The 15,465-nt window shown below is 40.8% G+C and overlaps 1 protein-coding gene across 5 annotated transcripts in view; it reads right to left on the reverse strand.

Annotated features, from left to right (window-relative positions):
* Nucleotides 1-1,714: 1,714 nt before the first annotated feature.
* Nucleotides 1,715-15,465, reverse strand: part of RPIA (ribose 5-phosphate isomerase A) — a 62,355-nt gene continuing 48,604 nt past the window's right edge. For 2 of the 5 annotated variants that reach the window (XM_063695725.1, XM_063695723.1), the window contains 3 exons: nt 14,584-14,683; nt 6,761-6,891; nt 1,715-2,665 (listed from right to left, as the gene is read on the reverse strand). In XM_063695725.1, coding sequence (XP_063551795.1) covers nt 2,594-2,665; nt 6,761-6,891; nt 14,584-14,683 — 303 coding nt within the window. In that variant the 3' untranslated portion in view covers nt 1,715-2,593. The other 3 variants (XM_004031376.5, XM_055378234.2, XM_063695724.1) reach the window with 2 other exon arrangements.

Raw genomic sequence — 15,465 nt, forward strand, 5'->3', positions numbered from 1 at the left:
AAGCACTTTAATGGAGTCAAAGCCAGCAAAGACTCCACATAGGAAGCTGTTGCCAGAGTCACCCGTCAGCCACTTTCCCCAACCATGACTCATCTCTTGCCCACCTGCCCACCATGTTCCTCCACTACATCATTCCCCTGTCAAGGTGCCTGTCAGGCTCACCAGGCTGGAAGCCTCTGGAGCACAGGAGGATCTTACTCATCTGTGTCCCACCCTCTCCCGAACTGGCCCATGATGGGAGCTCAAACAGTCTGATCAATGAAGAATATAAAAACTTAATGAGAGGTTGTAGCTGAAACCAAACTGAATAGATTTTATTCAAATCAGAGTGATTTTCCTCCTTTGATACCTTCCAGAAGTGTGACTGCTTACCTTCATTATAACCATTTCCCAAAAACCAAACTTACAGGTCACCCTTGCCCCTGAGATTCATCATTAATCACATGTACTGGCATGTGGGTCACAGGAAAAAAATTGTTTTTTCCATCTAATTTATTCCATCTAACTCCCCAGAAAGATCACATTTAATGAGCTTTAATGAAGAATCTTTAGTCAAAATGTACCTTGCTGTATGTGTGCCTAAAGCATAGCAGGTGTTTTGTTTTCTTCAAGAGAAGAAAACCCTAACATCGACGTTCAAAGAAACTACAGATCCATCACAGGTGCGAATGCCTGTGAAACCCACAGAACATTTACATGTGATGTGGTGCATGCAGGTGTTTTTCAGAAATTCAGAAACAACTTTGTTGTTTATCTTTATTCCTAAATTTAATCAATGCCACAAGAGCTTCAAAGGATTGTCAAAAGTTAGTTCTATCAAGATCTCAGCTAAGATGTAGTGCCCGTTTTGTGCAAAAATTATAACCCAAATTAAAAGAAAATAAAGTATTCCTAACAATAGGCTTCCTAACAATATGTGAGGCAACTATTTTTAAAGAGCACCTCGAGAGTGAAGAGGGAATTCTGAAAGAAATAAGCATCTTTAATGCCTTCTCTCCTGATTAACTTTTATTCTACAACTTGATTTAGCAAGAATTTAGATGCCAACATGTCTGATCATTATTATCCAAGCATCAAAATAGAGAGTAAAATGAGGGAAATGACTGTTCCAAGTATTCTGCAAAGTTAGCAAGGGGAAATCAGGGTTCTCAGGATCAAGACCCTTTAACAGCAGGATGCATTCCTTTGAGCCTTGTCTAGAATGCTCACTGAGCTGGTCAGGCCTTTCCTTTCCCTGTTATGAGGCTCTTTTCTGGAGAGCTAACTGTTTATTAAGCAGACTGTCTGCAGATTACAGAGTTGGGGGTGCTAATGAGGAAATTCAGGTTGGGAGTGCTAATGAGGAAATGCAGCAATATGATTTGCTGCGTATCAGCTTCCACGACTAAAGAAGGTTTGACTAATATAAAACGTGGAGATAATTTGTGACTTTTGTTCATCTGTGTTACCCTTCATGCATGAAGAAAATTAATACCTTGCCTGACAAAGGGCTATGACATATTTCCTTAGATAACTGACATATCTGGAAGATAGCTCCCCCAGAAATAATGAAAGTATTTACCTATTCTTTGATTCAAGATTTCTTGAGTGAATTCCACCCCTTATCACAGATCTGATGTACACTGGGTGGGCAAAACTGATTCCTCTCCCATCTTGGCTTTCCTTCTGTGGCCATTTAAATTTAAATTCTACAATAAAGACAAAAGAGTCAAAATGGCACCACACTGTTTTATTTAAACCTGCAAACAATATAAAGAGGTAAGGACTTCTGACGCCAAACCATGCAAGTAATAACAAAGGAACAGAGAGAAATATTAATAACAAAAAGAAAATCATTAAAAATAAAAAAACAAAGTACTTCACATTTCACAGCAGTGCTTTGGCAGTACTGGCAAGCATTTCTGGTCAACTGCTTCCAACAGCAGGAATATGAAGAAACCCCCAGATCCTAGCAAAAGTGTAACCACATTTTCTCCCTGACAGCTTACATTCCAAGTCATTCCATACCATACCGCTCCACTCCACAGTTTTATAAACCTGATCTTAAGATGTAACTAGGTACTATGTGTGCTCACAATAAAAACTAACTAAAAACAAATCAGAGGGTAGCAGACAAGTAAACAAAGTTTCCAGTAAGGCATCAGGAGATCACTGCTGGTGGGCCCCTCACTTTACCAGCTTAAAGAAGTTTTGATTTTTATTTCTCAGCAAACTCAATATTCAGAAGCTTTACCAGCAGACTCAAGTCAAAGGTTTTAAATACAGTTCACCTCTTTTTTTTTTTTTTAGGTAAATATTTCATATAAAACATGAACTCAAGTTCTACTTCATTTAAAAAACTGAATATTTTAATAGTAAAAATATATGTTTATATTTCTCTTTTTAAAAAGACATTTAATAACAATACTTCATAAGACTGGATTTAACTCCCCCTCCCACTCTTCCCCCCACCCCCCACCACAAGTTGTCCAGGCAGAGATACATTAAGGCAAAGGCTCCTGGAGAGGTACGTCCACCTTGGCTGTGGGCTGGAGACTCAAGGTGAACACACTCTGCTCCTTGCAGGGTCAACAGAAAGGCTTCTCCCTCATGTTCACTGAGCCATCCTGCATCCCAAAGTAGACTCTCTCAGCCATGTTGATGAATAGGCCTGTGTCCACCACACCTGCAGGACAAAGGACAGAAAGAAACATTGTTTCAGCCTCCCAAAGCAAAAAGAGACTCAAAGACTGCAGGGTCACTAGAAGCAACTGTCATACACAGCATTGGACGAATGACAAATCTAAAGCCTTTTTCTCCCACAGAGCAATGAAAAGAGATTCTGATTATCTTCATTTCTTCTTGCCACCTCTTTCTCCCCTCCCACTTTGGCCTTCTTTCTGTACCCAAACATGCTAAGCTTTGTCCTGCCCTAAGGCCTTTGTTCATGCTGTTCCCTCTGCCTGAGCCAGTCATTGTCAAGCACTTCAAGGGGCTGGCTCAGCTCTGTCCTTCAGACATATCAGATGGCAAGTCATCCTCTAGAGACCCTCCATGACTACTCCAACCAAGGAGCCCCACTACCAGTTATTTTCAATCACACCACCAGCCTTGAAAGATTTCCTCGGAATGGGAGGAGATATTTGCAAAGCATATACCTGACAAAGGACTCATATAAAAAATATAAACAATTTATAAATCATCAAGAAAAATACAGGATCCCCATAGAAAAATGGGCAAAAGACTTGAAGAAGTACCTCACAAAAGAAGCTATCCAAAATGGCCAATAAACATTTTAAAAGATGCTCATTCACTGAAAGGAAATACAAATTAATATTACAAGATATCACTACACACACACTGAAGTCAGTGTAATGAAATTCTGCTGGGATGCAAAGACACTCATACGCATTGATGGTGAAAGCTGAGCTGGCAAAAGCACTTTGGAAATGTTCATCTTCCAAAGCTGATGGATTCACACCTAACCACTCAGCAATTCTACTCCTAGATATACAACTGTTAGGCATACATTTGGTCATCAAAAGACATGTGTAAGATGTTGATAGTGGCACTTTTCCTATTAGCTAAAAACTGATAATACCCAAATGTCCATCACGAGTAGAATAGAGGCTGGGTATGGTGGCTCATGCCTATAATCCCAGCACTTTGGGAATGAAGCCCAGTTCAGTGGAGCTCCAGATGGAGCTGATGGAGCCCAGGAGTTCGAGACCAGCCTGGGAAACATAACATAGAGATGGCAGCTCTACAAAAAATACAAAAATTAGCCAAGCATGCTGGCACATGCCTGTAGTCCCAGCTACTCGGGAGGCTGAGGTGGGAGGATTGCCTGAGCCCAGGAGCAGAGGTTGCAGTGAGCCATGATTATGCCACTGTACTACGGCCTGGGTGACAGAGCAAGATCCTGTCTCTAAAAAAAAAAAGAAAGAGAAAAAACTAAAAGAGTAGAATAGATATAAACTTTTTTTCACACACATACAGATGATGGAATATGATTCAGCAGTGAAAATTAACTACTACACACGACCTTTACCAAGAATATTTACATATACTCACACATACTTCAATGACATAACACTTTAACTGTAAGAGAAAAGGTATAATGGACCAGGTATGCAGGGAAACAGATACCTGCACACACTGCTGGTAGAAGGCTAAGTGAATACAAGCTACAGACGGCAATCTGATACCATCTAACAAAAATCACAGACACATTAATCCTTTCATCCAGTGATTCCCTGCTAGCAAAAATCTGCAAACATAAATGACCACTAGTGGTGATCCAGTTAAGTAATAATGTTACATAGGTAAAGTGGAATACATGCAGGTATTCAGAAAAAAAAAGGAACAAGGAAGCTCTTTAATAAGCCAATGTGTAATAATCTCCAAGACAGGCAAGGCAGGAAACAGAACATGTATAAAGCAGGCTACCACTAGTGTAAAAAGGGGTGGGGCGGGAGGAGTTTCAATTTGTGTGTTTATGAAAGTCTATCTCAAAGGCCACACAATTTTGGTAACACTGGCTGCCTCCAGATAGGGTAACTAGTTGATTAGAAAAGTGGCAAAGAGGACTTGCCACTGTTTAACTCATAATTTTAAACTACACAAGTTCAAAAGGATAAATACAATGAAAACTTGCAGGAAAATGGCAATAGAAGACAGGATTAATGTGCAGCACCCACTTGGACAGACAGAACAGTGTGTGGAGACACACACTGTGAACTTTTGCTCCAAGAACCACCACAGGAACATACGAGGAAAACCAAAAGAATTCACAGACCCTTTGAACTGCAAACTCCATAAGACAGCCAAAAAACTGTGAGTTCCCAAAGTGTGAGAGGAGGAAAAGTTTGCCTCTGAACATACATCCCCACTGGGGAACCTGAAAAATCCAGATCACAGGAGACGGATTTAATCTTACCTAGAGCTGAAATGGATTTAGAGAGCTGAGCAAACTATAAAAGTAGAAGCAGCAGCAGGAAGAGCCCTGTAGACACTTCCAGTCCCCAGCTTGAGCCCAGGGAAGCCATCCCTGGCTTTATCTCACAGGGGTCCTTGGGGAAAAAAAGGCAGCCAGCAGAACTGGGGAGGGGCCACAGGGTGAAGGAAGCTTCTAGCTGAACTTCGTAATAATTTCAACTGAGCACAAATTTTCCTGAGCAGAATCCAGTGGGGGACAAATGGGAAGTGCAGATACAAATGAAGAACCCACAGCCGAAGGTGCAGGCAGGCAGGGAGGGGCGAGGCCTGAGAGGCCTGCTTGCTTTCTCAGTAGGGAGGCCTGTAGTCTGGGGCAAGATCTCATCCCTGCTCACCATGGTGGGGCATGGCGGGAGTGAAACTGGCCTTGCTGGCTGTGTGGCAGCTGGGTGGGGGTCTGTCACTGCCGGCTTTCTCCTACTTCCCTGGCAGCCTGTATGACGCAGAAGAGGCAGCCATAATCCCCCTGGGAACATAACACCATTGACCTGAGAACCACCCCCACACCCCACACAGTGGCCACAGCAAGCCCTGCCCAAGGAAAGTCTGACTCAGACCCACCTAACTCTGCCCTAACCTGATGGTTTTTCTCTACCCGCCCTGGTAGCCAAAGACAAAAGACATACACTCTTGGGAGCTTTATGGCCCTGCCCATTACCTAAGAAACCAAAATACTTATCCTGGCCAACGTAGACAAGCTTGTATCCCCGCTATACTACTGCAGCTGATGCTTTCTTGAAAGCACCACCTCCTCGCTGAAGGCCAACCAACTCAAGCCACTACAGAAACTCATAACAGAACAACCCTGCTCCAAAAAGGGAAAAACAACAGCTAATTCCACCGCCTGCAACATCCTGGCTAACCAGAGATCCTGAGTCTGTCCACATGGCAACTTCACTGCTAGCATAAACCAGCATTCAAGAAAACCAGTGCACTAAACAAAAATACAACCAGGGACTCCCACAGAGTCCACTTCACTCTCCTGCCACCTCCACCGAAGCAGATGCTGGTATCCACAGCTCAGGGACCTAAAGACAGATCACATCACAGGACTTTCTGCAGACATTCCCCAATACCACCCTGGAGCCCGGTAGCCGCACTGGGTGGCTACCCCCAGAAGGGCATAACCACTGCAGTCCAGCTCTCAAGAATCCTCATCCTTAGGGGAAGGCGAAGAACACCCCATCAAGGGATCATCCCATTGGACAAAAGAATCTGAACAGCAGCCCTTGGGTTCCAGATCTTTCCAATGAAACAGTCTACTCAAATGAGAAGGAACTAGAAAACAAATTCTGGTAATACGACAAAACGAGGTTCTACAGCACCTCCCAAAGATCACACTAGCTCTCCAGTAACGGAGCCAAACCAAGAAGAAATCTCTGAATTGCCAGATAAAGAATTCAGAAGGTTGATTATTAAGCTACTCAAGGAGGTACCAGAGAAAGGTGAAAACCAACTTAAAGAAAATTTAAAAGGACTCCAGAGAAACAGATATCATAAAGAAAAGATAATCAAACTTCTGGAAATGAAAGACACATTTGAGAAATGCAAAATACACTGGGAAATTTCAACAACAGATTAGAACGAGTAGAAAAAAAGAACTTCAGAGCTCGAAGACAAGGCTTTCAAATTAACCTAATCCAAGAAAGACAAAGAAAAAAAGAATCAAAAAAATGAACAAAGCCTCCAAGAAATTTGGGATTATGTTAAACAATCAAACGTAAGAATAACTGATGTTCCTGAGGAAGGAGAGGAGAGAGATCAAAAGGTTTAGAAAGCTTACTTGAGGGAATAATTGAGGAAAACTTTCCTGGTATTGCTGGAAATCGAGACATCCAAATAAAAAAGCTTGAAGAACACTCAGGAAATTCATTGCAAAAAGATCACCACCTAGGCATATAGTCATCAGGTCATCTAAAGTAAGACAAAGGAAAGAATATTGAAAGCTGCCAGGCAAAAGCATTAGGTAACCTATAAAAGAAAGCCTATCAAATTAACAGCAGATTTCTCAGCAGAAGCCCTACAAGCCAGAAGGGATTGGGGTCTTATCTTTAGCCTCCTTAAACAAATTAATTATCAGCCAAGAATTTTGTATCCAGCAAAACTAAGCTTCATAAATAAGGAAGAGATACAGTCATTTTCAGACAAACAAATGCTGAGAGAATTCGCCACTACCAAGCCAGTCCTATAAGAAATGCTAAAATGAGTTCTAAATCTTGATACAAAACTCACAATACACCTAAATAGAACCTCCTTAAAGCATAAATTTCACAGGACCTATGAAACAATATCACAGTGCAAAAAAACAAGGTATCCAGGAGACAACTACCATGATGAATAAAATAATACCTCATATCTCAATATTAACGCTGAATGTAAACTGCCTAAATGCTCTACTTAAAAGGTACACAATGGGCCAGGCTTGGTGGGCGGCCAAGGCAGGCAGATCACCTGAGGTCAGGAGTTTGAGACCAGCCTGGCCAATATGGTGAAACCCCGTCTCTACTAAAAACACAAAAAAATTAGCCAGGCATGGTGGCGGGCACCTGTAATCCCAGCTGCTCGGGAGGGTGAGGCAGGAGAATTGCTTGAACCTGAGAGGTGAAGGTTGCAGTGAGCCAAGAACATGCCATTGCACTCCAGCCTGGGCAACAAGAGTGAAACTCTGTCTCAAAAAAATAAAAAGATACACAATGGCAGAATGCATAAAAATCCACCAACCATGTATCTGTTGTCTTCAAGAGACTCACCTAACACATAAGGATTCACATAAACTTACTGTAAAGGGGTGGGAAAAGATACTCCACACAAATAGAAACCAAAAGCAAGCAGGAGTAGCTATTCTTCTATGAGACAAAACAGACTTTAAAGCAACAAGTTAGAAAAGACAAAGAGGAACATTATATAATGATACAAGGATTAGTCCAACAGGAAAATATCACAATTCTAAATATATATGCACCTAACACTAAAGCTCGCAAATTTATAAAACTGTTACTACTAGACCTAAGAAATGAGATAGATGGCAATACAATAATAGTGGGGGACTTCAGTACTCCACTGACAGCACTAGACAGGTCATCAAGACAGAAAGTCAACAAAGAAACAATGGAATTAAACTATACTCTGGAGCAAATGGACTTAACAGATATCTATAGAACTTTCCACCTAACAAGTACAGAATATATATTCTTTGCTTCAGCCTGGAACATTCTCCAACATGACAGGCTACAAAACAAGTCTCAATAAATTTTAAAAAATCTAAATTATATCAAGTACTCTCACAGATCACAGTGGAATAAAATTGGAAATCAACTCCAAAAGGAACCCTCAAAACTATACAAATACATGGAATACATGGAAATTAAATAATCTGCTCCTGAATGATCTCTGGGTCAACAATGAAATCAAGATGGAAATTTAAAAATTATTTGAACTGAATAATAATAGTGATACAACCTATCAAAACCTCTGGGATACAGCAAAAGCAGTGCTAAGAGGAAAGCTCATAGCCTTAAATGCCTAAACCAAAAACTCTGAAAGAGTACAGATAATCTGAGGTTACACTTCAAGGAACTAGAGTACAGATAATCTGAGGTTACACTTCAAGGAACTAGAGAAACAAGAACAAACCACACTCAAACCCAACATAAGAAAAGAAATAACTAAGATAAGAGCAGAACTAAATGAAATTGAAACAAAAAATACGAAAAAGAGAAATGAAACAAAAACCTGGTTCTTTGAAAAGATAAAATCGATAGACCATTAGTGAGATTAACCAAGAAAAGAAGAGAGAAGATCCAAATAAGCTCAATTACAAATGAAATGGGAGATACTGCAACCAATACCACAGAAATACAAAAGATCATTCAAGGCTACTATGAACACCTGTATGTGCATGAACTAGAAAATCTGGAAATATACAAGCCTCTTAGATTAAAGCAGGAAGAAACAGAAACTATGAACAAATCAATAACAAGCAGCGACACTGAAACAGTAATTTAAAAAACTGCCAACAAAAAAAGTCCAGAACCAAATGGATTCACAGCTGAATTCTATCAGACATTCAAAGAATTGGTAGCAATCCTACTGAAACTATTCCAAAAGATGGGAAAAAAAGGGAATCCTCTCTAAATCATTCTATGAAGCCAGTATTACCCTAATACCAAAACCAGGAAAGATCATAACAAAAAAAGAAAACTACAGACCAATATCCCTGATGAACATAAATGCAAAAATACTCAACAAAATACTAGCTAGCCAAATCCAACAGCATATCAAAAAGATAATACACCATGATCGAGTGGGTTTCATACCAGGGATGCAGGGATGGTTTAACATATGCAAGTCAACAAATGTGACACACCACATAAACAATCTAAAACAAAAATCATACGATCATCTCAATAGATGCAGAAAAAGCATCTATCAAAATCCAGCATTGCTTTATTATTAAAACCCTCAGCAAAATCAACATAGAAGGGACATACCTAAAGGTAATAAAAGCCACCTATGACAAACCTACAGCCAGTATTATACTGAAAGGGGAAAAGTTGAAAGCATTCTCCCTAAGAACTGGAACAAGACAAGGATACCCCATTTCACATACCCAGTATCCAACATACTATTGAAGCCCTAGCCAGAGCAATCAGACAAGACAAAGGGCATCCAAATCAGTAAAGAGGAAGTCAAATGGTTGCTGTTCACTAATAATATGATCATATACCTAGAAAACCCTCAGGACTCATCCAAAAAGCTCTTAGACCTGATAAATGAATTCCGTAAAGTTTCAGGATACAAAATCAATGTGCACAAATCAGTGGCACTGCTATACACCAACAGCAACCATGTAGAGAATCAAATCAAGAACTCAACCCCTTTTATGACAACTGCAAAAAAAATAAAATACTTAGGAGTATACCCAACCAAGGAGGTGAAAGATCTCTACAAGGAAAACTACAAAATACTGCTGAAAAAAACCACAGACAACACAAATGGGACACATCCCATGCTCATGGATGGGTAGAATCAGTATTGTGAAAATGACCATATACTGCCAAAAGCATTCTACAAATGCAATGCCATTCCCATCGAAATACCGCCATCATTCTTCACAGAACTAGAAAAAAAATCCTAAAATTCATATGGAAAAACAAAGAGCCCACATAGCCAAAGCAAGACTAAGCAAAAAGAACAAATCTGGAGGCATTACATTACCTGACTTCAAACTACACTATAAGGTCATGGTCACCAAACAGCATGGTACTGGTATAAAAACAGGCATATAGACCAATGGAATAGAATAGAGAAGCCAGAAATAAAGCCAAATACTTACAGCCAACTGATCTTCAACAAAGCAAACAAAAATATCAAGGGGGAAAGGACACCCTATTCAACAAATGGTGCTGGGATAACTGGCAAGCCACATATAGAAGAATGAAACTGGATTCTCATCTCTTATACAAAAAATCAAATCAAGATGGATCAAAGACTTAAATTGAAGACTTGAAACTATAAAAACTCTAGAGGACAACACTGAAAAATCCCTTCTAGACACTGGCTTAGGCAAAGATTTCATGACAAAGAACCCAAAAGCAAATGGAACAAAAACAAAGATAAGTAGGTGGAACTTAATTAAAATAGAGAGCTTCTGCACAACAAAAGGAACAGTCAGCAGAGTAAACAGTCAACCCACAGAGTGGGAGAAAATCTCCACAATCTATACATCTGAAAAAGGACTAATATCTAGAATATATAAGGAACTCAAATTAGCAAGAAAAAAAATCCCATCAAAAAGTGGGCCAAGGACATGAATAGACAGTTCTCAAAAGAAGATATACAAATGGCCAACAAACATATGAAAAAATGCTCAACATCACTAATGATCAGGGAAATGCAAATCAAAACCACAATGCGATACCACCTTACTCCCGCAAGAATCAAAAAATAATAGATGTTGGCATGGATGCAGTGAAAAGGGAATACTTTCACACTGCTGGTGGGAATGTAAACTAGTACAACCACTGTGGAAAACAGTGCGAAGATTCCTTAAAAAACTCAAAAGTAGAACTACCATTTGATCCAGCAAAACCACTACTGGGTATCTACCCAGAGGAAAAGAAGTCATTATATGAAAAGGACATTTGTACACCCATGTTGATAGCAGCACAACTTGCAATTTCAACAATATGGAACCAGCCTAAATGCCTATCAACCAATGAGTGGATAAAGAAAATGTGATATATATACACATACACACACAGACCATGAAATACTACTCAGCCATAAAAAGGAATGAAATAATGGCATTCACAGCAACCTGGATGGAGTTGGAGACCATAATTCTAAGTGAAGTAACTCAGAGATGGAAACCCAAACATCGTATGTTCTCACTTATATCTGGGAGCTAAGCTATGAGGACGCAAAGGTGTAAGAATGATACAACGGACTCTGGGGACTCAGGGGAAAGGGTGGGAGTGGGACGAGGGAGAAAAGACTACGCATTGGGTACAGTGTACGCTGCTTGGGTAATGGGTGCAACAAAATCTCAGAAATCACCACTAAAGAACTTATCCATGTAGCCAAACATCACCTGTTTCCCAGCAACTATTGAAATAATTTTAAAAATTTAAAAAAAAACTCCCAAAGACAGCTCCCAATAAACAAATGAAATGGAGTAGTGATCGAGTGACGAAAAGCCAACAGGCAGAGCAAAGAGTTGCTGAACACAAATAAAGGTCCCTGGCACCAAACTGTGCCTATGCAACTGGATCCTTCCAAAGATGAGCAAAGTAGCCACTCAAGACCCGTTTTCAAAATGTCTGCAATATAAGGAGAAAGCTTCCACTGATCCAAAAAACAGTTAAATCAGGTTCAGAAAAGGCTTTAAAGAAAGAGCAGAGATGAATGGGCAGCAGTCTAAGGTAAGACTTTAGAGCAACTTCTCTTTCAATTACTGAGATGCTGGGTGTGACTGACCTCCCCTAACTCCCCGATAAAATACAGTGGAAAGAGCAGAGGATGCTAAATGTGAACCTAGGGGAAAGAACTCCAGTAGCCCTGGCCCTTCAATTCAGTCACTCTGCTCTGGGTGGAACACAACAAAACATCAAAGGGAGTTGTTCTCTAAGCGTCCTCACATACTGTGTACGAATGCACATGGTAACAGAGATAAACAGGGAAACTCGCCCTACTTCTGTTCTCCTGATACTGGTCCAGCCGTGAATCTAATGGACTCAATCAGGAAAACAAAAAATGAGAAAAGATACAGCAAACCACTCTGATTGTCCTGTAGATATCACATTATATGATTTAATAGCTAGCCTCTTTTATCATTTTCCTCACTTTAAGTTCCTAACAAAACTCTGAACGTCTTTAGGATGCAGCTTCTACATACTTTCTTTTGAAGAATCACATATGAGGGAAATTTCCTTACAAAGGACATTTCAGAATCTTAAGAAGCCAAGAAAAGTCTAACCAGGAGCAAGAGTGACACCTAGTGGGAACTGCAAGAACTCCACCTATACGGCAGCCACATTGGTGGGCGCTTTCCTCCTGGGGCCCTGGGTTTGTTTGCATTATCACCAAGGGCAAGTTCTCCCATTTTACTAACAGTGATTTGCAAATCTTCTCTTCCTCCTACCTTCTTGGCTGTTTAGTTCTTCCACTAAAGAGAGAACACTAACCAAGAAAATGAGTATAAGCCAACTCATGTTTTTGACTTAACGTGGTAAAAGACTATCAATAACAAACTAAAATAAAATAACAAACTAAAGTAGAATTGGGGCCAGGCACAGCGGTTCACACCTGTGATCCTGGCACTTTGGGAGGCCAAGGAAGACACTGAGCCCAGTTCCCTGGACAACATCGTGAAACCCCGTTTCTATAAAAAATTCAAAACTTAGCCGGTCCTGGTGGTGCGCATCTGTAGTCCCACCTACTGGGGACGCTGAAATGGGAGAATTGTTTGAGCCCAGGAGGTCAATGCTGCAGTAAACCATGATCACACCACTACACTCCATTCTGGGTGACAGAGCGAGACCCTATCTCAAAAAATTAATAAATAAAGTAGAACTGGAAGAACTAGCTTTTCATTACACAGCTTATATTCACACTATTTTAAATCCCAACTAGCACAGGTGTATCTTAGAATCTTAGTATATTTAATTAATAGTAACAATAGTACCTTTCTTTCAAGGGATTTATTCATTCAACAAACACTTTCCCTTCTGCAATGGGCACTGTTTTAACTCATTTAATCCACCCAACAACCTTATAAGGTAGGCACTAGAATTAACTAGCCCCTTCTACATAGGAAGAAACTCAGGCACAGAGATGTTAGCTAACTGCTAAAAGGTAACACGCCAGAGCACAGCTGGGTTAGGATCCTTATCCAGAATAGTCTGCTCCATTAAACTGGCCTGAAAGGTCCTGTCAGCCAGTTCTGGCCCAAGAATACTCCATGATAGGGAATATTCCATTAGCCTCTTAGTCTCGCAATATCCTAAGAAGCTGATACCTCTCAAGACTGCCTCCTCCTTTTAATCCCCCTGTACGAGCCCTTGATACCTCCTCTAGCCTGGACCAGGACTCCAGCCTCGACCAGGACTCCAGCCTCATCTCATCTCTACACTGCCCACCCATCCTTCACGCAGGGCCATCCTGGCTCTTATTCCATCATTCCCTGGCACAGCTGCATTAGACGCTCCCCAAGGCTCTAAATGTTCATTTCACACAGCCTCTCCTCGCCTGGTGCTTCAGCAAGTAAGCATTAAACATTCAGGGTCTAGTGGCAGACAACTTAGGGTGCCCATCTTGGTGCTGTCTTTGGGCAAATGGCTTAACCTTTCTCAGCCAGTGCCCTCCTCTGTAACTACCTCATCAAAGTGGGAATCAAAGGAAATATTTTTAGACACTTAGCACCGTGTTTAACTTATGTTATGCCAAGGCATGGATGAAAAACCACCTCCACACCATAGAACATCCTAACATTCTCCCAAAAAGAAACTTTTTGTGCACTCTAGACTCTTGGTATTCCTCTAGTAGAACTGAGCACGTTCTATCTTATTTGTAGGCATGGCTTCTACACACACACACAGATTTCCCCAGGTTTACATCAATTCTCCTTGAGGACAGATTACAAGTCCTCCAGATGGAAGTATCCCCTGTAACACACAGCACAACATCTTGCCTTTGGCATGCATCCAATGAATGTGGATTAACTGAGTCATTTTCCCCCCTGCTTAAGAAGAGAGCCCACAAAAAAAGGCTGCAGTCCAGCTCCTGGAAGGAAAGGTTCTACCCAGAGACGATGGCCTCATTTCAAGGCAAGTCCCCTCTGAACTTCCATCAGCTTCAGGACTATCCCAACTCAAACAGGCTGTGAAATGCACAAGCAACAAAGCTGCTAGGTAAGCAACAATTGTTGGGGGAAGGGAATACGGCAAAGGAGGTGAAGTTAAAAACCCAAACATGGTATAAAGGGAATTCTTCTTTCCAACCAAGCCTTACAAAGCCCATGTCCATTGTGCCTTCTGTGGCCAGATGTAGGGGCCAGTTATGAAGGGCATGGGTGTGTATATGACTGGTGAACACCACTCATGTTACCTGGGATCATTTTGATAGCTGTGTTCACTTCACTCCATTTGTGTACCCGGTCAAACTTCCAGTCCAAGATAAAATTCCCATTATCTGTCACCACAGGACCCTAGAAGATAATTTTCCACAGTGACCAAGGATGCAGATACAGGTAGGCAGAGAAGGACAGGAAAGTAGAGGGGATAACCAAAGACAAGTATGCATTTTAACCTGCTCCCACCTTATGCTTTCTAGGTGTGCTGTGAAGTGGTAATAAGCAGGAGCTTTGAAATCAGAAAGACTTAGATTGTAGTCTTTTTTTCTTTTTTTGAGAGAGAGAGAGAGAATACAAGCCTCTTAACAAATGTATCAAGCTATTTTTACTCACATGAGCTCCCACTATGACTATGTGACCATGTCACAATTATCACCACATTCCTATCTGATTTCTGGTTCATTGTTCTTACTTCCTTTAGTCCAAAATTCATTGTTCTTATCTGCTTCCTTAAGTTACTACCTGGCTAATAAGAAAAAGGGCAAGAAACAGAGTCCAAAAGACAATAAGAACACTAGCAGCAATGTGGCTTTCAAATAAGAACTCTGACAGGGTCAAGGTTGAACGACTTCTCCATTTCGTGCTGCATTTCTTTCATGTGCCGACAATCTGAACGTCAGTCAGAGCACTGTACAACCACTAGGAACAGAACTACGGTTTTTTTTTTAAAGTCACAGAAACACTGGGGACAAAATATATCAAAATAAACATGTATCAGGGTAGGGTGACAGATCTTTTCGATATCCTCCAAAATGTTTACGTAGTTACACAGGTAACTGTGGTTAGCTTCTGGATTGCTGTCTTTACTTATTTGTTTATTTAAGTATAAAAAGAGGGAAAAGTTCTGCGCAATCCAC

This window comes from Gorilla gorilla, chromosome 12, assembly GCF_029281585.2.
Source record: "Gorilla gorilla gorilla isolate KB3781 chromosome 12, NHGRI_mGorGor1-v2.1_pri, whole genome shotgun sequence".
Taxonomy (NCBI): domain Eukaryota; kingdom Metazoa; phylum Chordata; class Mammalia; order Primates; family Hominidae; genus Gorilla; species Gorilla gorilla.